Below are 27,713 nucleotides of genomic sequence, written 5' to 3'. Positions count from 1 at the left end.
CTAGCCAGCAACATCTAGTTTGTTTACAACTTTGATTGCTGTTATCCTCCCTTTGGTACAAGTTATAAGACCTCTGACAAGTTTTGTAAAACTTTGAAGTAGCTCTTGTCAGGTCTCTGTACACACCACACATAAGCACTCTCCCATTGGATGTCACAGTCCTTGCAGAATCCCTTCACCTAAAGTTCTATAAAGTTTTAGTTCTTTAAAAAATGTTTGCATTTATGTGATGATGTTTTTGAAGATGTCAAAATCATCTTATAGCTAGAAAATAAAGGAAATACATTTCAGAATAAAATTATACAAACCCATTTTTTTCTCATGAAATAAACATTGTCACAGCTTACATGTTTTCTTTAAATGTTCTAATGACTGCATGAAAGCAGCAGATGCCAAGCTACCTTTACTTCTTGAAGACTGGAAGTAAAGCCTACCTCGCTACTCTGTTGCTATGGCTTGGGTTTAGATTAGGTTTAATTCTGGTTTTCAAGGTGCTTGTAACCTAATAGTCTATTGGTAGTTCAGCATTCAGCATCATGACACCATGATGGTTTTCCCTGAAATAGTCTGTGTACCAGTTTACAACTTCAGACAGCTTTATTAATCCATCTGTTCACTCATATGAATGAAATAATTCCTCTACAAACTACAAATAACTATCACCTCAAATGACAGTGCTGTAAATGAGATGTTCAACTTGAAGGAGTATTTGCTTGCCCCTAAGAAAACGTTACTACCAGGAAAGGTAAAACCAACAGCAAACTGAAAAACAAGTACTTCCTTTGTTTGCCAAATGAAACTTACAACTGACTTATAAATAGGCAAGACAAACAGCCAATCATTAGGTGACTGAAAGGTGTCAGTAATGGCCAAAAATATCACTTTACCCATCTATCCTGGGTAGATCCCCAAAATCCATTATTGGCATTGGATTTCCTTGATTAAACAGAGCCACTTCCTGTAGAATATATGTAAATATATATATATATATATATACTTAATACATCCATGGGAAGACTAAAACATTGTGACTAACAATTACATCTAATTGAATTGTTCCTCTCATTCAGAAGCACTGAGCACCTGACTTGGAGGAAGATGATGCAGAAAGGATGGTGAGTGGGACCAAAGGAAAATTTTATTACTTTATAACTTGCTTTGGGACACCCACACTGTGTTCTTACAGAAATCTTCTGCTAACTCCCCTCAATTCCCGTCCAATGAATTCATCATTTAGTCTCCTATTTGTAACCAGTATTTGAACATCATCGCAGAGAAGCGAGTGATGAAAGGTAAGCTGAGAACCCAAGAGAAGACTTCTTAACCTTGAACCCACAGAGAGGAGTCCAGGGAGAGAATTCAAAGGATCCATAAACTTGAACTGAAAAGAAAAATTCCATCATTTATTTTCACTAACATATAACTGAAATTTAGTTTTCTGTTCAAATATAAATGCAGGCACCAAAACACAGTATTATTAGCAGAACCTGTGACTTTATCACAGACAGGACTTACAGATACTTTTATTTATTATTACAGTTGTTGCAGACGTCTTGAAAATCTGTATGTATCAGTACTTTAAATTTATTATTTTTATTAGCCCAGCCACTAGATTCTGTTTATAATGTGTAAATAAGAAGCATACACATTATGTTTATCACAATGTTTTAAATTATTTGTATAACTGTATTTCGATGTGATATGTTTTCTTTGAATCCTTTGTATTTTATATTGTTCGTTCAAACAGTACTCCGAGAGGGGTTGATAGGCTTCACTAGACAGCCAAAGCAGTCAAGACACAAAAAAAGTTTTAAAAACCCCTGCAATATAAACTTTCTTATTTTAGTTATTAATAATTCAATTTTTGTGCACTCTTACTACATATCCTGAGTATATAACCTTTCTCAAAGAACTTACAGATTCTAAAATTCATACAAGCAAGACAGGCAAAAACCAAAATATCTTCTACTAAATTCTGTGCTACTGGTCGCCCTCTAGGCTTCGTGGTGAAATAAAGAAGACAGATACTATCTATGTATGCTGCATTCTAAATAACACATTAAAAGTTATTTTCTGTAGATGATCAAACTTCAATGAGAGTAAATGCTTTTACTTGCATTTCTTAAAAAAGAAAAAATAGCCAGTATCTATTCACAGTAGCGGTCCTATTTCTGACTTCTATAGACACTTGCTAGAGGACTACAGCAATTAACTTAACCTTTTGGAACCTCTACTTTCATATGTACATAAAGCAGAAAGTTTTGGGTCATTAAACTATATAACTATGTCTAAAGGTTTTCCAGCCATCAAGTGCTCCTATATCTTATAACTTATCTTGAGATTTCCAAATGATGAATGTTATATAATCATAAAATGGTATTGCACAGAAAAAGAATTCTGAAGGGATAGTGAAATCTAACTCTTGTCTACTTGTATTTTGGTAGGCCTCAATCTAAATTCATAGCAGTCAACTTTGTTGGCTTCTGCGCAGCCACCAGGTTCCTGGTTATCTAGCAACTCCCTTACAATAGTGTTGATTGCTGTAAGTGGATCATAGGCACTCTCACAAGCTTTATTGCTACTCCCCTTAAATCTCCACTGAATTCCCTGCTAAGGTAAGAAACAAGAACTGGGAGAGTAGAATGATATGACTATTCCTCAGGTTAACAGAATGAAGGGAAGGCCTGTGTTCCAGCTGTTATAGGATCCCCTCCCCTAACCTAGCAGAAGGTTCCTCTTAGGAGACATGTATCTGAAACTCACCAGGGCTGACAGATCTGCTCAAGGTGGTCCCACCTTTCTTAGGGGGCAAGAGGTAGAAACTTGGTGCCTTAATATTGGAGGTGAGATGGTAACTTCCCATTGCCACAGGACACTCAGAACACCAGGTAAAACCAATCATGTCCAGGTGCGGTGGCTCACACCTGTAATCCCAGCACATTGGGAGTCTGAGGAGGGTGGATCATGAGGTCAGGAGATAGAGACCATCCTGGCTAACATGGTGAAACCCCATCTCTACTAAAAATACAAAAAATTAGCTGGCATGGTGGCATGCACCTGTCGTCTCAGCTACTTGGGAGGCTGAGACAGGAGAATTGCTTGAACTGGGAGGTGGAGGTTGCAGTGAGCCAAGATTGCACCACTGCACTCCAGCCTGGTGACAGAGCGAGACTCTGCCTAAAACAAAACAAAACAAAACAAAACAAAACAAAACACAGAGAGCAAATACATGCTTTACAATCAGAACATTTCAAAATATCCAATAGTTAAATCATTCCTGCAGGAACTCAACACAGGCAGTAATTTCACCATCCTAAGAAACAAAACAAAAACAAAACTCTTATAACCAATTAAACTCATTCAAGTCAATTATTCAAATAATTCCTGCCAATACACAATTCAAACCTTCACTTCAAAAGGATCTGTGTACAAACCTACTAATTGCCTCCAGAAATTAGCATCCTGGAAGCATTATAAAGTGTCCCAGTCTGGAACATCATAGTCCTCAAGGGGATTTTCCAGCTTTGCCCCTAGAACATTTTGTATCCTATAGATGAGGGACCCTAGGGACCACAGAGTTTTAAGGGACTTCTCTGAGATAAGAGGCTTCTGAAGCAGAAGCAGAACTAGACTCCCAACCTAGGATTCTGTGGATAATATTATCTTACCACAAAAACTATAAACTGAGATTTTCATGAATTACATTAACAGACCAACAGTTTCACTGTGTACATGTGTATCATGGGGCTCATATTTTAGATCCCAGTTCGATGGTACAAAAATTGAACAGTCTCATTTTTCATTTCCCAAGAAATCCACCTTTTGTTACTTATAGCCATGGTTCACCATTGAATTAAGACAGCCTCTCTTTTATTTCCACTTTGGATATATCCTATTACCATTAACTAGACCAATAAATGTCCTTCACTATCCCCCCACAAACTTCCACAAGTATTCTGGACTCCTCTCTTTATGAGAAGAGGAGCTCAAGGGTAAACTCAGATGTTGTTAATATGGATCATTTTTAAAATTTTGATTCTGCAGCCAAATCACCTGGTACATACTTATGGATTTATTCAGTAATATTCATGTACTAGATGCAAAATTATTTCAGACAATCTAGGAAGGTCACATAAGCCTACATAGAGAAACCTCCCGTGGCTATGCAGAAGAGGAAAAAAGGGATTGTGCACAATTATAGTCTCTATTAGAGACAATTTGTAGGTCAGAGGTAAGTCTATAAGCATATATATCTCCCCATAATTTTCCAGAATATTACTACTAGCAATAGGCTCTAGCTCTACAAGAACAATTTTCTAAATGGTATTCCTGAGTGGTCACAGAGAAAGCTGAGAGTAGTTGAATCACTCTCCAACTGAAGCAAGGCTATGTATAAAGTGAAATATATTTAGTTTTTTCTTCATCCTTCCTTCCTTCTTCCTTCCATCCTTTCTTCCTTTCTTTCTTCCTGCCTGCCTTGCCTGCCTAGTGCAGTGGTGCCATCTCGGCTCACTGCAAGCTCCGCCTCCCAGGTTCACAACATTCTCCTGCCTCAGCCTCCCGAGTAGCTAGGACTACAGGCTTCCGCCACCACGCCCAGCTAATTTTTTGTATTTTTAGTAGAGACGGGGTTTCACCGTGTTAAGGACGGTCTCAATCTCCTGACCTTGTGATCCGCCCACCTTGGCCTCCCCCTTCCTTCCTTTTTTATTTTATTCTTACAATAGTGTGGAAGAAAGCAAGTATGATTGAAGTCCCACAGCTAGTTTGTAGCTCTGTCTCCCCATTTTATGATTTTTTTTGGTTTAAACCAAATTTTCTTCTTTGACTGCTCCTTAAATAGTATTTATTTACTAACTCCTGTGACCTCCAAATTAGAAGTGTCCGAGGGCTAGCAGGTGTGTGTGCCAGGGAAGAAAAGTTTCCTTCCTACTCACACATAAAACTAGAGCAGCTCTGTTTCTGGGTCACTCTATTAGTGTAAAGTCAATGTGCAAGGAGGAAAACCTTCATTCCTGGGATGTGCCAGTGAATGAACCAGCACCAGCATGCATCCACCTATATGACACCCAACAGAAGATTTGCTCTGTCCTCTGAAATGCTCTGCAGCCAGAAATTCAAAGCAAGGTCAGCAGCAGTTAAATACCTCACCCCCCAAGTCAGACTGACCCTAGATGCAAAGAGTATCCATTGGGAGATAGGAGAGAAGATCCTTTTCTCTTTAAATTCTGCAATATATATTCTTCAGTACTGAAAGGTAAATTAAACTTGAGATTTCCTTTTTCATGGCTGTTTGAACTGATCCAGGCCTTAAAGATAAGCTTTCCCATCGTCTAGAAATTTGCAGTGCAGGTAGACCAAATAATTTTTCAAATGTTAAAATAAGCAATTTTCTTGCTAAGCTCTCCAATGAATAAATTTTCATAATTCTTAATAATCGATTGTACCTCTAATTTCCAAGGTTTGTATAAAAGTAAGAATTAAAAGAATATTCATGAGTATGAATCTGAAGCCCAGCAAGACTTCTAGTTTTGCTAGAAAAATCTCAGTAAACCTACTTAGGATTTTTTTTTACTGTATAATACAAATAATTAACTTCTTTAGCATTTTTCTGGCTATGAAATACAATTATAAATCAAAAAGTAGAAGGAATGAAGGAATGGGAAAGAGGAGATAGGCATATTTATAAACATAGTTTTTTAACCCACAATTCCGAAAGAAAAACATTACTTTCCCAAGAGAGATCTTTCAGTTATTGTCCAAAAGATAGGTGGAATTTGTACAGTCACTGATAAATCTATTGGTTTATTTCTGCTCACAATGTGCGCCCTTAATCTCTGAAGGCAATGGTACCTATATACACAAAACAATCACTATCACAGCAGGTGCAGCAAAAGTAGATAGAGGGAACAGGCAGCATGTTAATAAGGCGACAGTTGGAAAACTACAATCTGTCAAACCTGGAAAAGCAATATGGTCATGAGCAGGTTCAGGCAGAGTTTTCACTGTATGGGTCTGAATGATAATCAATGGCCCAGGCATATGTTATCATACTTCCTCACTTTTCAAATAGAAACTATGGCTTTGGAGATGTTGTAATAGTACTTTGCATTGACAACTGACTCTTCTTCCCTCTAAGCCAGAGGAGGTGAGTTCTTTCCACCACCACAAAAGGGAATATTATGCCCATGATCTAACAAAAAGTATGATTCAGTTCTGATTTTTTCTCTTCTTTTTTTCTTCTAACCTTGAAGAACATATGATTTCTGCAATAAAAAAAAAAAAAAAAAAAAAAAAAAAGGGTAATGCAAGCAAGCCAAAGAATAAGGTGGTAGAGCAAATCAGATTTTTAATAAAGAAAGGAAAAGGCCATTTCAATGCAGATTCAATTAGTCTCAGATCCAGAGGTTTCCCACAGGTCCCCAGCACAGACCTGTAAGTTGTACTGAGAGAGGTTTAGATGCCCTTTTTTAAAAAGAACCAGGACACATCCCCATGGTCCATGACACAGGCAAGAAAACTGATTTAGTGGCCTAATTCCATTCTCAAAATTTGAAACTCTAGTATTGTGTTGGTGCCTTCTGGGCATTTTCCTGACATTTCACGGATGCTAAACTGTTCTCCATTTGGCTTTTTACAAATTGATATGTACGGCTGGGAGCACAAACATGTGCAAAGGTAAATTTACTATCCTAACACTTGAATGAGAAAAACCAAACTGTGGGGAAAAGAATTCTAAAAAATAAGAAATTCAGATTTAGCTTTAAAAAAAAAAAAAGCATCACAATGTACTAAACAACTCCTAAAATAATCTTAAACATAAGGACATCAAGTCATTGGAAGAATACCAATGTCAAGTCGTGGCTTGGAGGAAGATCTGTGTAATTTCCACCAATGTCCTCACCCCTCATTCCTTAATATGCATAACTGATGCTTTTCTATCTTACGTAAAGTGTTTTGCAAATGCAGGCTTAGACAAGCCCACTGTGTGTTCCAACCCACAAAACAGTTGCCTAAGCCACTTCTTTTACAAATTATGGAGCTGCCACAAACCTCAGGTGGCTCGTATTGAATCTGTTGTATATCAAAGTCCATCTATCATTTGTACTAGCTAGATGTAAGACAACAGAGAGCAAGTCCTCCAACTGAATATCTAAATGGCTGAGGTCAGAGGGCAGACAGAAATGACAGTAAGCCGGCAAGGAAGAAGCGGGGTGGGGTGGGCACTCCAGTTGATGCCACATGAAAGGACAAAAGAGTGACATGTCGTTCAGTAGATCCTTCTGAGAAAGTTAAGAATAGCTTTTTTAAGAAATGAGAATGTAGGTTAAGAATATTCTTGAGTTATACTTCATTTCCAAAATATGTAACTAGGAATAAACAAAGACATGCTTCAGTGTATATTTTTATGTGTGTAGACAGCACAATTCATTGACAGAGTAAGAATTCAAAGCAAGCAAAAAAAAAAAAAAAGCCATGGTCTTGTTTTCAGGCTTGGGTCCTGGAAACAAACTTAAGGTAGACACGGGCATGTAAGAGGTTATGGTGGAGTGCCCTTTGGAATAAGAGCTGTGGAAAGCCAGAGTGTGAAGAAGGCAGATTGAGCAAAGGAGAAGTTGACCTACAATGAATTTGAAAAGAGCTAGCTGGGCGCAGTGGCTCACGCCTGTAATCCCAGAACTTTGGGAGGCTGAGGCAGGCAGATCACCTGAGGTCAGGAGTTCGAGACCAGCCTGACCAACATGGAGAAACCCCATCTCTACTGGAAATACAAAATTAGCTGGGAGTGGTGGTACACGCTACTCAGGAAGCTAAGGCCGAATTGCTTAAACCCAGGAGGTGGAGGTTGTGGTGAGCCGAGATCACGCCATTGCACTCCAGCCTGGGCAACAGGAGTGAAACTCCATCTCAGAAAAAGAAAAGAGGCTTCAGCCCATCCTATGGGCACTCTGGATATAAAATATAAGATGATAAGATGATATAAGGACATAAGATGGTCCTAGATTGAAGCAAGGGTGTTGGGCACGTGTACTCCTGTGAGTGACCAGTCATTAGATGCTCTTCAAAGACACTTAAGAGAATGAAAAGACAAGCTAAAGCCAAGGAGAAAACATTGACAAATGTTTTTACATGTATCTCATAAGTGACTTACATATAAAGAACTCTCAAACCTATTATGAATAATATTAAGTAAACAAACATCCCAATTTAAAAATTGGGAATGGGGGGAGGGACTAAGGATTTGAACAAACACATTACCATATATATATACAGGGTGTGTGTGTGCGTGTATATATATATACACACATACATACATACACATTTCGTTGGCAAATAAGCATTAAAAAATGTAATAGCATTAGTAATTAGGGACATGAAAGCTAAAATGACAATGCAACACTATTACAAATCCACCAGAATGCTAAAATTAAAGGGACAGAATATACCAAGTATTGACAAGTAAGCACATGGAGGAACTAGAAATTTCATAAACTGCTGGTGGGAATGTGAAATGGTAAGATCATTTTCGGAAACAGTTTATTAGTTTCTTAAAGTACACTTAACATACTATCCAGCCATTACACTCCTAGATGTCTACACAAGCAAAATGAAAGACTGTATCCATACAAAGTATGAACATGTTACTTGTAGCTTTATTTGTAATAGCCAATGGCTGGATACAAATACATCTTGATAAACAAATTCATACAATGGAATAAAACTGACAAATAGAAATAAATTGACTATTAATACCTGCAATATAGATAAATCTAAAAATAATTATATTAAGTGAAAAAAGTCAGAATTATATACTATAAAATTCTATTTATTCAAAATTCTAGAAAATGCAGAAATTCTATATTGACAGACAGCAGATCAGTCATTGTCCATAGCTAGGAAGCAGAGATTGTTAGTGAAAGACAGGAAGAAGGGATTAGAAATGGTATAAGGGAATTTGGGGGTGATAAATAATGATCATTATCTTAATTTTGGTGATGATTTTGTGGGTATATACCTAAGTCAAAACTTATCAAATGGTATACTTTAGATACTGTTTACTTNTTTTTTTTTTTTTTTTTTTTTTTTTTTTTTTTTTTTTTTTTTGCGATGCAGTCTCACTCTGTCGCCCAGGCTGGAGTGCTGTGGCATGATCTTGGCTCACTGCAAGCCCCGCCTCCTGGGTTCACGCCATTCTCCTGCCTCAGCCTCCCAAGAAGTTGGGACTACAGGCACCCACCACCATGCCAGGCTAATTTTTCTTTTTGTAATTTTAGTAGAGACGGGGTTTCACCATGTTAGCCAGGATGGTCTCAATCTCCTGACCTCATGATCCGCCCACCTCGGCCTCCCAAAGTGCTGGGATTACAGGCATGAGCCACCATGCCCGGCCAAGATCTATTTTTACAAACTGTTACTGAAACACTAGGGGTTCAGCCTAGATCCTGCTGCATGCCACACAGAAAACCAATCACTGAGACAATGAGTATTGCCTGGAAAAATGCTTTAATCAGGTGCCAAGCAGATGGAAAATCAGTCTGAAGTCTATCTCCTACACCTACTAAAACCAGGGGGATTTATAGCAGGAAAGAAATGTATTCATATGTGGGAATACAGAATTTAGGGAGGGGTAAGGAAGAACAGTTTGTCAACAGAAAGCAGGTATCAGTTAGGTAGCCATGATAGGTGAGCATTCTGGCATCTCATCGTCCAGATGTGGTGATCTGGTAAGCTACAGTTGCTTGATACTATCTGAGAGGCCTGATGGTTGGTTTCCTGAGAAAGGAACTCAGATAAGACAAATGTAAATTTCTCAAGTTTTAAGACCAGGAGGGTCAATTTCTACGTTTATTCAAAAGAAATCATAAACATCAGTTCTATGGGACAATTGGCCAGTTTCAAAATCATTCCATGGTTCTCTATTGTCTTTAGGATAAAGTGTAAGCTCCTTGTTATGTCTTAAAAGAAGTTCCAAGACCACTGTCTCTCTGCAACTTCTTTTCTTTCTGGGCCTTGACCCCTCTCTGTGCTCCAGCTGGGCTACTGGCATTTATGTGAAAGTGCGATGACTTTGCCTGACTCATCTTTGCACAGGTTGACCCTTCCATCTGAGATGTTCCCCTGGATCACCTTCACTTGGCCTATTGCTATGCTTCCTTCCAAACTCAACTCAGATGTCACCTTCCATGAAACCTCCCTGACTGCCTCAGGTCGGGTAAGGTGACTCTCCCACCATGAGTTCTCATGGTATCCTCAGTATCTTAAAGCATAACACTTATGCACATTGTAGTCATTTGTTTGCTTATTCAGTTTCTCATTTGTGAGATACTTTAGTTCAGAAGCCACTCCCCAAACCTAGAACACAATATGCACTCCATAGACACTTTGCAACACCTATCTGAAGAATAAGTAAATGAATCAATGAATGAGCAAAAGAACCAACAAATAAATCAGAAAATATAATTCAGAGACATTTTAGAGGCCCAATCCTGACACACCCAGGTAAGGCCAAACTTGTGAATAAACAAGATACATGGAAACGTATAATGTGATTTTTGCAGACAGATGTAAAAGGTTTGTCTGGCAACATATATAACTATACCAGTTTATTTGAACTGTATTCTTAAATATTCAGAGTGAGGGAAATACAGACTTGGAGCAGAGAGATTAAATTAGGAATTTATAATGGAGAGTAGGAGTTACGAGAGGACCCATATGGTCAAGGCAGCATATAAGAGCTCTGATGTCCAGCAGGGAGAAAAGGAGGAGAAAATGCTGGTGGCTGGAGCTACCTGGGCAGAAGGAGGGGGACAGTAGATGGTTAAGCATATTGGCTCTCAAGTCAGAAGGTCTGGGGTCACCACTCACATGATAGTGCCCTTGGAACAGTGAGATAACTATGCAAGTCTCTGTTTTCTCACTTGTAAAAGAGGGATGAGTAGTATTACTCATGAGACTACTTTCCAAAGATGAAAGGAAATAGTTCGAGTAAAGTACCTAGCCTACAGTAAAGGCTTGTAAACAGTAGATGCTGTTATTAGGAAGGGGATGTGGATTAATCTCCCCTTCTTGGCCTTTATGTGTTCCCACCAACACCACCAACTGCTCTGGAAGGTTTATGAGTCTTTACACACAGAGCGACGGCATGCCTCCTGGTACCCTCAGCGTTACTCTGCCTACCCCTGGCTTAAAGGTACAGATGTTTATTAAAGAGCTTAGGCCCCAAGATGAAAGGGTATAAAATTGAATTATTCCACCTGAAGATCAAATTAAACTTTTATAACTTAAAAAGACTTATCTTGACTAGTTGCTCTTTATTCTGCCCAAAGTATGTTTAAGCTTCTGGTTGATCAATATTTAGTCTAGATCTAAGAAAAAAAACTCCTGGAAACATGAGGGTATTAAAAACCCTAATTGACTGCCAAAAGAAGTTATGAAAGCTCTTTCTCTGAAAGCATCTATGTGAAATAACCACCTCTAAGTACACATTGGGTTAGGCTGCAGTAAAAAGATATTTCTTTTTTTCTTTTTAAACATTAGTCTAGGAAATACTTTAGGGACTATGATGTAACAAATATAAATTGATGGGCATGATAACTCACAGAATTTCAGTCTGTTAACCTTTAGAACCATGGCTTTTATGTTCAGAATTGTATTCTCTCTCTCTCTCTTTCACCAGCATATGTCAAACTCTAGTCTATAGTCTGCAAAACAATCACATTAAGATTAAGATTCAGGCTGGGAGCAGTGGCTCACATCTGTAATTCCAGTACTTTGGGAAGCTAAGGTGGGTGGATCACTTGGCCAGGCGGATCAGCTTGGGGAACATGGTGAAACCCTGTCTCTACTAAAAACACAACAAATTAGCCAGGCGTGGTGGCGCGTGTCTGTAATCCCAGCAACTCAGGGGGCTGAGGTGGGAGAATTGCTGGAACCTGAGAGTGAGCCGAGTGAGCCGAGATCGCACCACTGCACTCCAGCCTGGGAGACAGAGTGAGACTCCATCTCAAAAGAAAAAAAAAAAGGATTCAACATAGTCTCCAAGAGTTTCATATGAAGGTTTTTCAAATGCAAATTCAACCCAAATCTCCTGAGGTCTGGGAATCTGTGTTTCAAACAAGAGCCTGATATAATGTATGAGAATTACTGCTTCCGAACTTGGAATTACCCAGGGAAAAAAGTTTTATATAACTCCTAGAATGCCAAGTCCTGTCCCTCAGGAGGAAGGAAATTAGTCCTGAGAATTTCATCCTCCCTTTCTCAGCCAGCTCCAAGAACAGTCCTGGGCCCAGGCTTTGAGGCTCAGCCCAGGTGTTATGATGATGTATAAGAAGCCAGTTAAAGAAGCCAGCTCCTCTCTCCAGCTGCAGCCCTGTCTGTTGCCATAGCCACTGGCTGACCAGTAGCATGGTCAGTTCAAGATGATCCCACAAGGCAATCACAGGATGAACCAGCTGGATTCTTGAAGTGTCCTTCTAGGTCTGTAAATTCCACTGCTAAATTCCTATTGCCCTGAAGTAGCAGCTTCTCCCACTTCTTATGAATTACATTCTACTTACAGTTACTCACCTATACACCTGAACTCAAGGCAAATAGAAAGCAAAAATGAAGCACAAATAATGTGGTTACTAGGCAAGTTGGAAAATGTTAAGGTTTCTCTTTCAAATGATTGAAAAGCACCTGCTGTGTGGCAATTCCAAATCTTAAAAGAAGGACTGCAAAGGCCTGAGTATCTCTCTGTTGGCTACTCTCCCCTGCCAGGGTGTACAACTATCAGATATGCCAAAAGAACACATCAGAATGGGACAATGCAGGGCTTTGGTAATATATCATCTCTTTCCATGACTGAGTTTTGTGTGGTTGGATGGGATGGAAGCAAAAATAATCCACTTGATTAACAATTCATTGTCCTGAGAAGACCCCTCCAGTAGGGGATACTTTCTATCCTTCCCATCATTATGAAATTCAATCATATAGGAAACTGGGGACCTGCATACATTTAACAATGCAATATAGACATAGTTTCAACAACAAAGGGGGAAGTCTCCTTTTCTTTTTGCTCGTTAAAGATGCATACTAACACTGCTTGATAAAGAGCCCATCACAAGTGTTAGGTGGAGAAAGGAAAAAGCTTAAATGTTTGTACATCTTTTACCAACTTTCTGTACTCACAATATTTTTTAACCTCCCAAGGAAACCCCAGCACACCTGTGTTCCACATAATAGCCGCTCTCACCCAGCAGGTACATTGAGAGAAAGGAATCTGTCAGCACACTAATAACATTCTGACAAGGCAGGGAGGAAAGGCTGCCAGCGCCGTAAGAAATACTGTCTCCAGGAAATTAAAAGTGTTCCGTAGCGTGCGTGGTGTACATCTGTTTATGTTCTTGTTTCCTCCACTGGCAATTGCTCCTGTCAATCCCTGAATTCTGTACTATGAACGAAACAGAAAATTGCTTCAGTAGTACACAGTCCCAGCTGGGTGTTAAACCAGCAGTGTCGTGATATTAGACGCAAGCTTAGATACTCTTGCTTTACACTTCCTTGAGCTGAAAAGAAAATAAGGTAATCTCAACAACAAAAAAAGAGACAAGTGGTACTTAGGAGAAAAGTGAAAAAAGTAAAAACCATTTGCCTGATTTGTGTGTGTGTATGTGTGTGTGTGTGTGTGTGTGTGTCTGAGTGTGTATATGTGTGTTTGAAAGCAGGTGGCGAGTTTCTAGAAAAAAGGATATGGAGTCCCAAGATCTGTCTTTTACCCCAAAGACCCACCAGCTAACAAGGATCAAGGGAATAGGTAAGAAACAGAGCAGGCATGGTTGCTAGAAGGTTAGAGGCAAAGGGAACACCACAGACACTTAAGCATGCTGCACCTTTGCTGGCAGATAGGTGCTATCAGTTACTAAAACTGCCATTATGTATTGGAGGACATTAACTGTCCACCAAAGTCAGTCCTCCCCTTCTTTCATTGTAGCTGAACACACAGCTGTTCAGCAGAGAACTTCATTTCACAGCTTCCTGGGCAGCTAGGGGTGAACAAGTGACTAAATCCTCGCCAGCGGAATATGAGAGAAATGACAAATCCCACTTCCTGGTCTGTGCACTCCTCTGGGTGTGCCTGACGTTCTCACAAGCTGCAATCCCAACACACCTAAGACCAGCATGGACTTGCAGAGCGCATCACACACTGAGGGAGGCAGGAACAGAGATGGAAGGAATCTGTGATCCTGAATGGCCACATGGAGCAAAGCTAATCCGAACGAAGAAAAATACATCTCTATGTATTTTGGAGATTGTTTTGAGGCCTCTTTGTAACTAACATAGTTTTCACCCTAATACACATTATAACATTTTGAAATTAAAGTCTGATAATGGAACTAAAATGCCCTCAGATTATAGTTGTTTTTCTCTGTTATCAATTGTCCCAGATTTCCAGAAGTATTCAGTTTTAAAGGCAATAACACAATGATTATTTCCTGAAAGTTCACACAAGACAGCTACATTGATTAAAAGAAGGAACACTACATTTTTAAAAATAATCATCCTAAATTTTTAAAAGTAAAATGATCCTTAAAAAATTATAACTGTCAAATTTGTGTTAGCCACAAATGTGTTCAGCCACCATAGCCACAGGTGAAAGCATAGGTACTGTTTAGGGCTAAATTGTTGCCCTCCAAATTCATACGTTGAAGCCCTAACTCTCAGTATCTCAGCATGTGGCAGTTGGAGATGGGTCTTTAAAGAAAAGTAAGGTTAGCCAAGGTGGGCTGATCACTTGAGGTCAGGAGTTCGAGACCAGCCTGGCCAACATGATGAAACCCCGTCTCTACTAAAAATATAAAAATTAGCTGGGTGTGGTGGCGTGTGCCTGTAATCCCAACCACTCTGGAGGCTGAGGCAGGAGAATCGCTTGAACCAGGGAGTCAGAGGTTGCAGTGAGCCAAGATTGCACCACTGCAGTCCAGCCTGGCAACAGAGCGAGACTCTGTCTCAAAAAGAAAAAAAAATTATAAGGTTCAATGAAGTCATAATCCACTATGATGGTGTCATAAGAAGAGGAAATTAGGACACAGACAACACAGACTAAGGGACAACCATGTGAAGATAGGAGAAGATGGCATCTACAAGCCAAGGAGACAGGCCTCAGATGGAATCAGTCCTGCCAACATCTTAATCCCAGACTTTTATCCTTCAGAACTGTGAGAAAATACATTTCTGTTGTTTCAGGCCACTTTCTATGGATCTTTGTATGGCAGCCTGAGTAGACAAATACAAATAATAAACGTTAAGCACTTTTCTTTTGTATCAGAACCAAGGAGGGATTCTCTGGGTTGGTTCTCTGACAAAAAGGAAGGAAGAAAGAGAAGGAAAGGTGGGGAGTGGGGGAGGGAGGAAGGAGGGAAGATATTATTTCCAGCAATTAAAATCTTTGGGTGTTTACAAGTCACATGCTTTGACTATATTTAAATTCTAAATAATTCCACTTCCCTTCTCAAAATAAGTTTGGACCCATGCCTCACATCATCTTCAAAAGCAAACTACAGATAAAAGCTTAAATATAAGAGATAAAAAGTGAATAAAATAAAATGTGGGAAGTCATCTTTGCAGTCTATGAGTAGACAAAGACATTTGAATATGAAGCTAAATCCTCAAATCACAGTGTCACAATTACATGGGTTTAACTTCATCAAAATGAAAGATTGTGATTCAATAAAGGATATCCTAGAAAATGTGAACAGACTAAAGAAAGTATCTACAATAACTAAAGTGAAAGATTAATATATAGAATATACCCCACACACATGCAAAAACAAAAAACAAAAAAAGAAACAAAACTCTTTCAAATCAACAGTAAAACAATGCAATAACTAATGGAAAAATAAATGAAGGATATGAACAGGTAAAGCCCAATTTTCTAACACATATGTGAAGGAAAGTTCAACACCATTAGCCACAGAAAAATGAAAAGATTAAATATGACTGAGATTCTACATTATTCATTAGAATGGCAAACATTAGAACACTAGATAATACCAAGTGTTGGAGAGGAGATGGAAATGATATAAACAATTGATATGTTGGAGTGAATACTCTTGGAGTAAACAATAGATACCGTTGGAGGGAATATAAACTAGTCCAGTGGTTTTGGAAAGCAATCTAACAATACTGGGGAAATTAAGTACAGAATCTCATATGATCCAGCAATTGACTGCTGGGTGTATGTCTCAGGGATACTCACACAGATTCATAAAAGCACATGTTCCAAGAATATTGTGTATGGAAGTTAGAAACAATGTCCATCATTAGGGGAAAGGATTAGTAAAACAAGATAGAGGCATACTATGAAAATATACAATTACCATCCTGCCTTGCTTAACAACAGTAATATTTAATTGCTTAAAGACTGTGAGTGGGATAAATGGATAGTAAGCCTTTAATCATTAAAGAAAAAAATTGATAAAATGTCTCTCCTTTTCCTTTTCTCTCTTGTGAGTTGCTCCCTCAAACACCCATCTTTTACAACATGAGGGATATCCAGTTTATGATTCACTATGGGCCTCGGCTAAATCTTCGTGAATTTGATGAGGGAAAGAAAGGAACTAAGCTTCCTAAGAGGGTAACTATTTTAAAACAGCAAACCTGGGTGTGGGAAGGGATTAGGAGTAGAATTTGGGATGGCAGCCTCAGAAGGACAAACTTAGCCCAAGGTGGGAGGGAGTTGGGGTGGAAATCGAGCTTCTCCAGTTGGAGGTGTGGAGCTAGGACCCTTCGTTGAAATTGGTGAGAAGGAAAAGGAGAGAGTGAGGCTGACTTTTTAACTGAACTCCAAAATACTCAGCAATAGAATGGGCCTAATATGTACCAGGTAGGATTTAATTTTAAATGAAAGAAAAATGTTTCAGATAGCAGGGACTGTTAACATTGAAACTGAATGTTGTGTAGCTCCTGCTTTGTTGGTCTTCAACATTTTTTAAAGAGCTTTGTTACCCAGTATTATCGTCCAGTTGAGGCTAAGGAGCAGAATAAATTTCCTGAGAGCTGTAATTTGTGTTTTCATGGGCTGTCCCCGAAGTATTATCAATCGCTATTTGATATCCTGTCCTTTGGACATATTTTTGTTGTTGTTGATAATAATGGTGGTGTTTTGGTTTTGTTTTTTTTTAAGAAATGAAAGAAAAAGTTTGGCACGTCCCTGGAGAGACATCACCCCCGAACCCCCGCCAATTTTATCTATTGCGAACAGCAGAAATACCAGTGTTCAGATCTAAAAGCAGTCTTTTTCTTCTCCAGATTAAAAAAACAAAACAAAACAAAACAAAAAACTACTTCTTATGACTCTGTACTTAAATTTGACTTCTTAAAAATAAGAAAAATTAAAGAAGGGTAGGAAATATTGGTCACATCTCCGCGTGATTCTAGGTCCTCACTTCTGCTACCCCGTAATTAAAATACCCTGTGTTATCCTTTAGAAATTACACTCCTGTCTCTTTAACAAACTGTAAGCGAGGCGGGGGAGGGTCTCGGAGGCGGCGAAGGCTCTGATTGGTCTTCCTGGCAGAAACTGGGCGGTAAAAGAGCCTCCTCTGTTATTGACCGGGGCTGCTGGGTGAGAGGCCAGGGCCGAGGAGGGCTTCAGGACGCGGGAAGCGCCCTTGCTTCAAGTCGCGGGCGTGGGAACGGGGTTGCAAAACGGGTCCCCTCCATCCGGGTGGGTTAAGGGCCCTGGCAGCCTTTTCGCGAAGGCGCCACGCCCTAGCAGTTGGGCCGCAGTGGGCCCGAGGTCCACTCGGACCGCCGAGACCGCTCGTTGGCCGCGGAGCTGGAGGAAAGGGGATACCTGGGCGCTGGCCGCCGCCCTGGCAACTCGGCCGAGGCCCCTATCTCAACCTAGTTTCTCTTTTTCCCCTGTTCTGCAGGCTGGCTTCCGGCGTCATGGCTCAAAGGGCCTTCCCGAATCCTTATGCTGATTATAACAAATCCCTGGCCGAGGGCTACTTTGACGCTGCCGGGAGGGTGAGTTTGGGATATGGCTGCCTGCATCCCTGCCTCTCCCCACGGTGTTCGAAAAGGAGCTCATTTTTGCCTGAAAGAAAGAGTTGAGCATCCCCCTTTAAAAAACATGATTCGACGATAAATATGTAAATTATTTAAAAATACATGTTAACATATACAATTGGAGCTCCAACGTAATGTTGAATACGTCATTGTTAACATTATTGAAATAAGCTCAATTATTGATAGTATAAATTTTAAAAATTGGCAAATATGTAGTTTGCTATGTAATTGGCATTTTTTATGTATTTTGGTTTGCTGCTTAAAGAGGTGAAGAATCGTAACAGTATTCACATGTGCCGTGTTATTCCTTTGTGATTACACACAAGTGTGGTCAGGGTAATTATGAGAGCAGACGGTGGTGTGTGGTAAGGACATCTTTAAACTCTTACTGCTAAGAGAATTTGGGGACATAGGAAACCTGAAGTTGTTTGTACCAGTGTCTCTCCACAGGACATACCCACAGCTGGGGAAAAAAAAAAAACAAAAAAAAACACTTGTAAATTAAACTGGTTAGTATGTCACAAATCACTGTGCAAAAGAGAACCTGGATGTGAAATACTGGGGGCCTGTGTTTTCTCATGACTTTTTGAGTGAACATAATGGTTGAGAAGGAATACAGATATTTTTAAGAATACCTAGTTTTGGCTGGATGCAGTGGCTCACGCCATTAATCCCGACACTTTGGGAAATCAAGGCAGGAGGATTGCTTGAGGCCACGAGTTTGAGACCAGCCTGTGCAACCTAACAGGACCTTATCTCTACGAAAACTTTTTAAAAAATTAGCCAGGTGTGGTGGAAAGCTTGTAGTCTCAGCTACTTGGGAGGCCGAGGCGGGAGAATTGCTGGAGCCCAGGAGATTTGAGGCTGTAGTGAGCTATGATTGCACCACTGCACTTCAGCCTGGGTGACAGAGAGAGACCCTGTCTCTAAAAAATAAAAATAAAAGTTTTGAAAATGAGTTAAGTTGGAAACAGGGCACACACTTTAAAAATTTTACTAGTTTATTTCTTTGAAACTTGTCAGTCATGCAAAAGGCATTTTATGTGATATAATGGCCTTACAGATGTCATCCCTGTCAAATTAATCTGTGGGTTTGATGGTTCTGTGTTTTTTCCTTAAAGCACTTGTCACTTTATAGATTAACTTGGGTCAGTAATGCAGGTAGGAGGAATCAAAGAGATGAAGAAGAGGTGTAGGGTAGAAGGCTACCAAAATGTATATGGAGTTGGAGTCAGTCTGATTATTTTAAGACTAGTATTAAGCTGCCCAAACAAAGCTTTTTATAATTATCTTCAGGTCAGATGGATTCCCTTTGGCCATTTGGGCCTGCATTCTTCCTAACTGTGCAGATTCTCAAGGTGAAGTATATGCCTTATCTTGCTGGAGGAGGACTTGCTGCTTCATGCTGACTTGGCAAAGAGAACACTTGAGGATTGTCCTAGTGACAGAAACCTTCAATAAAATGTAGCTGTTTCGGCTGCCTATAAAGTAAATGCTTTTTATGAATTTAACCTTTTCTTTCTTTTTTTTTCTTTTTTCTTTTTCTTTTTCTTTTTTTTTTCTGAGATGGAGTCTCATCCTGAGCCCAGGCTGGAGTGCAGAGGCACCATCTTGGCTCACTGCAACCTCTGCCTCCCAGGCCCGTGATTCTCATGCCCCAGCCTCCCAAGTAGCTGGGATTACAGGTGCACAACACCACGCCTGGCTAATTCTGAGTAGAGGTAGGGTTTCACCATGTTGGCCAGGCTGGTCTCGAACTCCTGTCCTCAAGTGATCCACCCATCTCAGCCTCCCAAAGTGCTGGGATTACAGACGTGAGCCATCTGTGCCTGGCCGAATTTAACCCTTTACTTCTAAGGGGAAAAATGTACAAATTTAAACCCTGACCCAAGAGTAAGAATGTAATTTATTTCCTAATGTAGTTTTTGGACAGATCCTAGAAAGAAAGTAGCATACCAGTTCTAAAACTGTGTAATGTTGAACACAGGGGATCAAACCCTGGAGATCTGTCCTCCTTAATTTCTTGGCACAAGATTTCAATAAGGAACTGGTCTGTTTTCTGGCATCGGTCAGAAAAAAAAAAAGGACTTCTAGAGACTTCAGGTTATTGCTAGAGTTTGAATAATTTGGTGGTCTACCACAAGCAATCAATATTCTCACAGAGGTCACCTTTATTAAATGCAGAATGTGTCAAACAGAAAGTAACTTCCCTTCATGAGGCTGAGACATTCTCATTATTCTTGATCTCTTGAAGGCCAGGCAAGATGATAAATTATATATGATCTATATACAGTAGATGATGTGTTCTCAATGTGGATGCACTCTTCTATCTAGCTGAGATTTATAGGCCTTTTATATTAACACTGAAGTATATTTTATCCTACTAAGTATATTTTCAAGTCTGGTTGAAATCTTCTTTGCAGAAATTGTTAAATAATGGGAGTGTGTCTGTCAAAAAATGTAGTTTCTTCTAAAGAGTGTGAAATAAGGGATCATAGTGGTGCTCTAGATTAAATAATCCAGATGTGGTTGAAAGTCTGATTTGCCTTATCAAGGATGCTCCTCCAAAGTGAATCTTAATGTATTTTTAAACTATTGTTGTTAATTCTGATACTGCCTTCTTGCTGTTATCAGTGTTAAGATTTTATCCCATTTTTAAAAATGAGATTCTGATGTGAGTGGTTAGATTTATTTCTGCAATCCTTACATGGTAATATAAAGTGTTTATACCCTTGTAACATCAACATTGTTCTGAAATTTTAATGGCTTTGTGAAATTCAAGTCGTAGAATCACAGCAAGTTCTTAAAATTATTGAGGGATACAATAAAGTGACCTTTTTTTTTTTTTTTTTGAGATGGAGTTTTGCTCTTGTTGCCCAGGCTGGAATGCAGTGGCACGATTTTGGCTCACTGCAACCTCCGCCTCCCGGGTTCAAGGGATTCTCCTGCCTCAGCCTCCCTAGTAGCTGGGATTACAGGCGTGCGCCACCATGCCTGACTAATTTTGTATTTTTAGTAGAGATGGTGTTTCTCCATGTTGGTCATGCTGGTCTCAAACTCCCAACCTCAGGTTATCCACACGCCTCGGCCTCCCGAAGTGCTGGGATTACAGGAATGAGCCACTGAACCTGGCCTAAAGTGACTTTTTAAGACACTGATTCACTGTATGCAGAAGTTTAAAATTATTTTTCATTTGCCTTTAAGAAGAATAACGTAATGATTGTGTGAGCCTCACTATTTGCACAGCATCTGTGGACCTTCATATGGGTGGTACTGACCCCAGAGCCCCAGCCTTAGTGGATTTTTCAATCCATATCTAAACTATTACTTGACTTAGACCCTTGATCTGCTAAAAAATTAGTAAAAATGTCAACATTTACTTCCCTGAATGAGAAAGACTTATAACACACTATTTCATTTAATCCTCAAAGTACATTTTGAAATTGGTGGGGCAGGTATTATTATCCTGACTTTATGGAGGTAATTGAAACATAAGTTCTGAGTTGAGCAAGATCACTCAGCTAATAGTGGGTAAGGATGCAGACAGGCTCGTTCATTGAGAAACATTTGTGAAGCCCCGTTCTCTGCCAGACACTGGGTTTATGATGATGAGTTTGATATTCATTCTATTCTGCTTGAGGCTCTTGATACACATGAATTTGTTTTGCTTTTCTTTTGCTACGTTATTTTTTTTTTAATCATTTTTTAAAAATAAGAGCAATTAGATGTTTCTTTAGGGAATCTACCTTGCTGCAGCTTGAATACTAAAAATCCAGTAGTTGGAAAGCAGCAGACATATGATTTGTGCTTAATTTAATAAAATGACTATTATTATAATAAATATTGGTTTAAATAATAGGCGATTACTATTAAGTGGAAAATTACTGTGAGCCAGTTTATCATTGGCAGTCTGTTTTAGTGTTTAACTAAAAATTTTACGTAAAACATAAGTTACAACAGTATTTTATAAATTTTGTTAATATGATGTTGTTGTTAAGAATAGGTAATAAATTGTTCAGTCTCCCAGGTAGAAAAATATGTTGTAAGTGGAAAAGAAATACCTCTCTGTCTTTGATAGCTTATAGTCCAGCAAGCTGGGTGACCCACATTATTTTGATATTTGTTTTCCTTTAATATCTAGCTGACTCCTGAGTTCTCACAACGCTTGACCAATAAGATTCGGGAGCTTCTTCAGCAAATGGAGAGAGGCGTGAAATCAGCAGACCCTCGGGATGGCACCGGTTACACTGGCTGGGCAGGTATGAAGTGCTGACTGTGAGCTGGCATAAGCATTGTGCTTAAGAGCCAGAGCATTTTTCCAAGAGCTGTCTCTCTGAATGGTACACCCTTAAATGCTTCCTGCATCTGCATATGAGTAATTGCTTCTGGGAGAGTGCTGTGCCCTCAACCCAACCACAGTATCTTCTGGGTTTTTAATAGTGCCCTGAATTTAGGACATGGTAAGCATATTCATGTAATTCATGCCTGACATTTGGATGGCTGCTATACTTATGAGGAGAAAAATTGATTTTCAATATTACATTGTTAATTTGGAGATGTAATTTCAGTGGGAAGAATTGGGAAGAGTTCCAAAATACATTGCCTGAAGCAGAGGTAATGAGGATTGATCTCAGGAGTAAAACATGTCCAGAAGCATTTTAAAAAGTTAACCCATGACAGGAATCCATACAGAAACACAGGGTAAAGTATTACTTCCATGGACTAATCCTCCTATGCGGTCATTGCTGGTTGGTTTGCAATTGCTGCATTGCCAGTCTCAATCATTGACAGGTTGGAGGAGGTTTAGGAAGAAACGGTGCATTGATGTCAAAAAAGGTGAGAAAGAGAAAAAGCAAAGAAGAGACTGGGTGCGGTGGCTCACACCTGTAATCCCAGCACTTTGGGAGGCCAAGGTGGGTGGATCATGAGGTCAAGAGATCAAGACCATCCTGGCCAACACTGTGCAACCCCATCTCTACTAAAAATACAAAATTAGCTGGGCATGGTGGCTCATGCCTGTAGTCCCAGCTACTCAGGAGGCTGAGGCAGGAGAATCGCTTGAATCCGGGAGGTGGAGATTGCAGTGAGCTGAGATTACGCCACTGCACTCCAGCCTGGTGATGGAGCAAGACTCCATCTCAAAAAAAAAAAGGAGAAAAGTTAAAGAACTGCAATTAATTTACCAAATGTAGAGAAACAAAAAGACAGCTGTGTAATCTGGAAGAAAGCATAGAGACTCAGTGTTTCCCATTCCCTTTAAAGAGTGGGCAAGGAGGAATAAGCTTGCAATCCACGGAATTTGAATTTGATTTTAAGGGAGTGGAATTTGTCATAAAAATGGCCTAATAGCAGAGATTCTGATTCAGTAGATCTTGAGCAGAACCCAGGAATTTGCCTTTTATAACCATCAGTGGTCCTGATGCAGATGGTGATCTATGGACTGCAGTTTGAAAGCTTCCTGAGAGAAATTTATTTATAATAGCAATCTCTTAGTCTTCGTCTATAGTACAGGTTGAGGATCCCAAATCTGAAAATCTGAAATCCAAAATGCTCCAAAATTTGAAGCTTTCTGAGCTCTGATGTGACACTCAAAGGAAATGTTCGTTGAGCATTTAGGATTATCAATACTCAGATTTGGGATACTCAACTGGTAAATATAAGGCAAATATTTCAAAAATTGAAATCCAAAACACTTGTCCCAAGGATTTCAGATAAGAGATACTCAACCAATAATGACAAATGATTCTATTTTTTTAACAAGGGTAGGGAAGACAGATTGAACCAGTAAAATTACAATCTCAGGGACTTTTAAAGTCAATGTTTTGTAAAAATAAGACTGGACTAGATAATGTTGGACCATTCCTTTTATTATTTTATGATTTTTTATGAATTGTAGAAGCTTAACACAAAATGAGAATGAAATGAAAGGATTTTGTTTCAAGAAGGAAGGTATAACAGCTGTCATTTATTATCTACTGTGTTCCAGGTGTGATGTGATTGATAGATAATGTCATCAGTCAATGTTGAACATTAGTATTTATTTAAAATTATCGGGGTTTGAACAAAATAGGGCAAGCACAATACACAGTTGTCTTGAGTTTTCCTCTTGATGGCCATGTTGTAATAATATATAAGGCTCAAACTTACAGATCTGTTTCTAATATATATGGAGTTTCTATTATTTTGTTATTCCTGGCCAAAAAAAGGAAAAAAAAAGACTGAAACAGATCACTAGTTAATTCTAGCACTGATTACAAAAGAATGACTTAAACTTTTAAATTGGCCACTCAGATGTACTCATATTATTATTGTGAGGTGCTTTGCTTTAGGGGGAAAATAAGAGGATTGATTTCAAGTTTGAATTAAGTTTGACAATGTTGGGAAGAGTCATTAGTCAGAACCTTATATTGCTAGGGCTAGTTGAGAAACCAAAAGTTAAAATCTTTGGAGATAGCAAAGAAATTTCACTCCAAAGTAAAATGCAAGTTTGTTTAATTTTTTTTTTTTTTGTGGGTGGGGGCTGTGCTGGATTTCTGGCTTCATCTCCTTTGAATGTCAATATCCTTCAACCTTTAATCCTCAAGTATCTATGATATTCATTGCTGGTTCCTGAAAGCAGCTTATATGGCAAGCATCTGAGGCAAATTGGCATAGTTAGCAGTTTAGGATGTCTTTAGTGGCTGGTTGTTTTAGAATGTAACGTAAAATCTTCTAGATAAATTTGCTAATGGTTTTCAAGGCAAGGTTCCTAATGTCTCCTAATCAAACACTGTTAAAAAACCATTATTCCCACATAAAATAGACTGCCTCCTCCAGTGTTTTGATAAGTAAAATGCTACCTTGTGCCAGTGTTGAGACAGTTTAAATAACATAAAGCTCTGAGTTGTGTAAGAAACTAAAACTGATTCAACCCCATAAAATCACAGTGTTAATACCTTCTCCTCCTATTATGTTATAGTTTACCAAGTATCATTTATTCATAAATGCAATTTTATTACCAAGTAATGCATTCACAGACACAATAAAAATATTTGGTGTTGTATGTCAAAGCAATGTTTATATAATTATGTGTAGATTTTTATGTTACTTTGTCCCATGTTATCTTTCAAAAAAATGACACTCTTTAGGAAACACGCATTATATTGCTTTAACTTTGTTCAGCATGAGAAAACTGCATGGTTATTACAATTTAGTTAGAACTTTAACATCTTATTTTGTTAAATGTCATTCTCCAGTATAAGCATGGGCTGATAGCTAATACTAGTTAGATAGGATTAGGATTTGGGACAGGATTAGGTTCAGCTGTCTGTACCCCAAAAAAGAAAACAAAAGTATAGTGGTTTAAATACAGTGCATTTTTCTCTCATAAAAGAAGGCCAGAAAGCGTTGGTCAGTCCAGGCCTGATAGTTAGCTTCAGGATGTTAATAGGAACCCCAGTTCCTTTCTTTCTGCTCCATCATTCCTCAGCCTCTAGCTTTTACCTCTTGTTCAAAATGGCTGCTGAAGATCCAGTCATTACATCAGCTTTTCAGGCTGCTGGAAGGAAGAAGAGGCAAAGAAGAATGCATTAATGCATGCTCTGCCTTTAAAAAGCCTTCCTGGAGTCCCACTCATCCTTTCAGTTGTGCTTACTTTGCATGGGCTGGGACGTAGTCACTCTTGTTGGGAAGAAAGGGTGGGAAATGCAGGCTTTTATCTTGGGTTCTGTTAATAGAGGAAAAGGAGAGTCAACTTTAGGATAAGACCTAGTAATCTCGGCTATAACTTCTATATAACAAGAAAAATGATTTTTTTCTTGACTCCTATATTTTGCACAAGGCTTTTGGACAGTAAGCCTCAATTTTTATGTCTGTTAAAGGATCTCTTCTGTTCACTTTTGGGGGGAATAAATTTACCAGTGTCTATAAAATATTTTGAAATTTTCCAGGCAATATTTTGTCTCTTATTTGTTTCCAAGGAGATTGATTTGGGTTTTGATTCACAACACCTTTACTCGTTTAAGGGTTTGTTTTTTTTTTCCCCCCCCATTCAATAAGTAATAGTCTTTGCATAAAGCCTGCCACAGAAAGGAAGTATTACAGGAATGCCAAACATAAATAATTTTCCTAGAGCTAAGTGTAACTTAAATCTAGAAGGGACTACAATTGATTCTAAACTTAATACTGTAAAACATTACTATTTTTATAGCTTTATTAAACAGTTAGTTGCCGTTCTTTTCTGCTTTCTCCTAAACTCTTATTTTCGGTTGCAGAATTATAAAGTTCCTAATTTGTACCATGCATCAATTCATACTAAACCCCATAATTGTATGTCTTTGTTTCTACTTCATGAATCTAAAGAAAGCTACAAAACTGGGCCGCCCAACTTCTTAATACCTCATTCATGGTGTGTCTAGATTTGTCTCAGTTGCAGTTGCTCAGTTGATCTTGAAAATGAAAGGGTTCTAGTGAAGAACTGACACATTTGTGTGTTTAGTGTTAGATGTGTAAAGTTGACCCTTGAACAATGTGCGGTTTAAGGGCACAGGCCCCTGACACAGTCAAAAATTTGTGTATAACTTTTGTCTCCCCCAAAACTTAATAGCTTGCTGTTGAGGAAGCCTTACTGATAAATAGTTGATTAACTATTTATCTTTTATATTATATTTTTATATTTTATATTTATATTTTGTGTGTTACATTTAATATGTACTATATTTTTACAATAAAGTAAGGTAGAAAAAATGTTACTAAGAGAATCATAAGGAAGGGAAAATATATTTACTATTCATTGAGTGGAAGTGGATCATTATAAAGGTCTTCATTGTTTTCTTCACATTGAGTAGGCTGAGGAAGAGGAGGAAAAGAAAGGGTTGGTCTTGCTCTCAGGGGTGGCAGAAGAAGTGAAGGGAGGTGGAAGGGAAGGCCAAAGAGGCAGGAACACTCAGTGTAACTTTACAGATATACGTCGTAATTTCTGTCTGACATTTTTGCTTTTTCATTTCTCTAAAAGTATCTCTGTACATTGCCAATTCTTCCACCATTTGCTTTAGTGTCAGTGCCCATACCATGTATGAATCCGTGTCAGAAAAGAAGTCAAAAGCAGCACTGAATAATCAAAACCCTTTTGCCAGACTGTGTAACGCTGTATCTTCCTCATCCTCTAGCACTGGTTCATAAGAACTCATCTTCATCAAGTTGCTTTCTATTAATTCCTGTGGTGTGGCATCTATTAGCTCTCAAATTTCTACAAGATTCATGTCTTGAAGTCCTTCATCCCTATCCCCCCACCTTTTTTTTTTTTGGCCATATCCACATCCCTTTCATGATCTCCTTGATTGGTGCCTGTGAAGTCATGCACACTATCTGGACCCAGTTTTCTCAAGCAAGAATTTATTATTTCAGCCTTGATGGTTTTTGTGGCTTTACTGTATTAACAATGGTGTCTCAATGGTGTAATTCTTCTAGACTGTCACGATATTCTGTCTGGATTGTTCCGTAAATGGGTCACATATGCAAAGTGGCCCCCAAATGCTGAAGGAGCTGAAAAACCAAAGGAGGCAGAAAATCCAGTTTGTCAGTAAAGGCTGTTTTATTGGAGAACTTAGAGACACCAGCCTGGTCTTGGTCAGCCACAAGGCAGGAAGATCTCAACACTGTTACTCCAGAGACCCAGGGCT

The 27,713-nt window shown here is 38.9% G+C and overlaps 2 protein-coding genes across 5 annotated transcripts in view; one reads left to right on the top strand and one right to left on the bottom strand.

Moving 5' to 3' along the window:
• CPS1 (carbamoyl-phosphate synthase 1) overlaps positions 1-16,634 on the bottom strand; it is a 191,330-nt gene extending 174,696 nt beyond the window's left edge. The window contains exon 1 of the mRNA XM_025405628.1: positions 16,550-16,634. The gene's annotated coding sequence lies outside the window, so the exon portion shown is untranslated. The remainder of the gene's footprint in view (positions 1-16,549) is intronic.
• Positions 16,635-17,556: 922 nt separating this feature from the next.
• Positions 17,557-27,713, top strand: part of LANCL1 (LanC like 1) — a 44,985-nt gene continuing 34,828 nt past the window's right edge. The window contains exons 1-3 of one of the 4 annotated variants that reach the window (XM_025405632.1): positions 17,557-17,605; positions 17,916-18,012; positions 22,196-22,313. In XM_025405632.1, the coding sequence (XP_025261417.1) occupies positions 17,932-18,012; positions 22,196-22,313 (199 nt within the window). In that variant the 5' untranslated portion in view covers positions 17,557-17,605; positions 17,916-17,931. Of the gene's footprint in view, positions 18,013-22,195; positions 22,314-27,713 lie in introns of all 4 variants that reach the window. The other 3 variants (XM_025405631.1, XM_025405634.1, XM_025405633.1) reach the window with 3 other exon arrangements.

This window comes from Theropithecus gelada, chromosome 12 (genome assembly GCF_003255815.1).
Source record: "Theropithecus gelada isolate Dixy chromosome 12, Tgel_1.0, whole genome shotgun sequence".
NCBI lineage: Eukaryota > Metazoa > Chordata > Mammalia > Primates > Cercopithecidae > Theropithecus > Theropithecus gelada.
The sequence above is the reverse complement of the archived record's forward strand: the minus strand, read 5'-3'. Positions and strand labels throughout refer to the sequence as shown.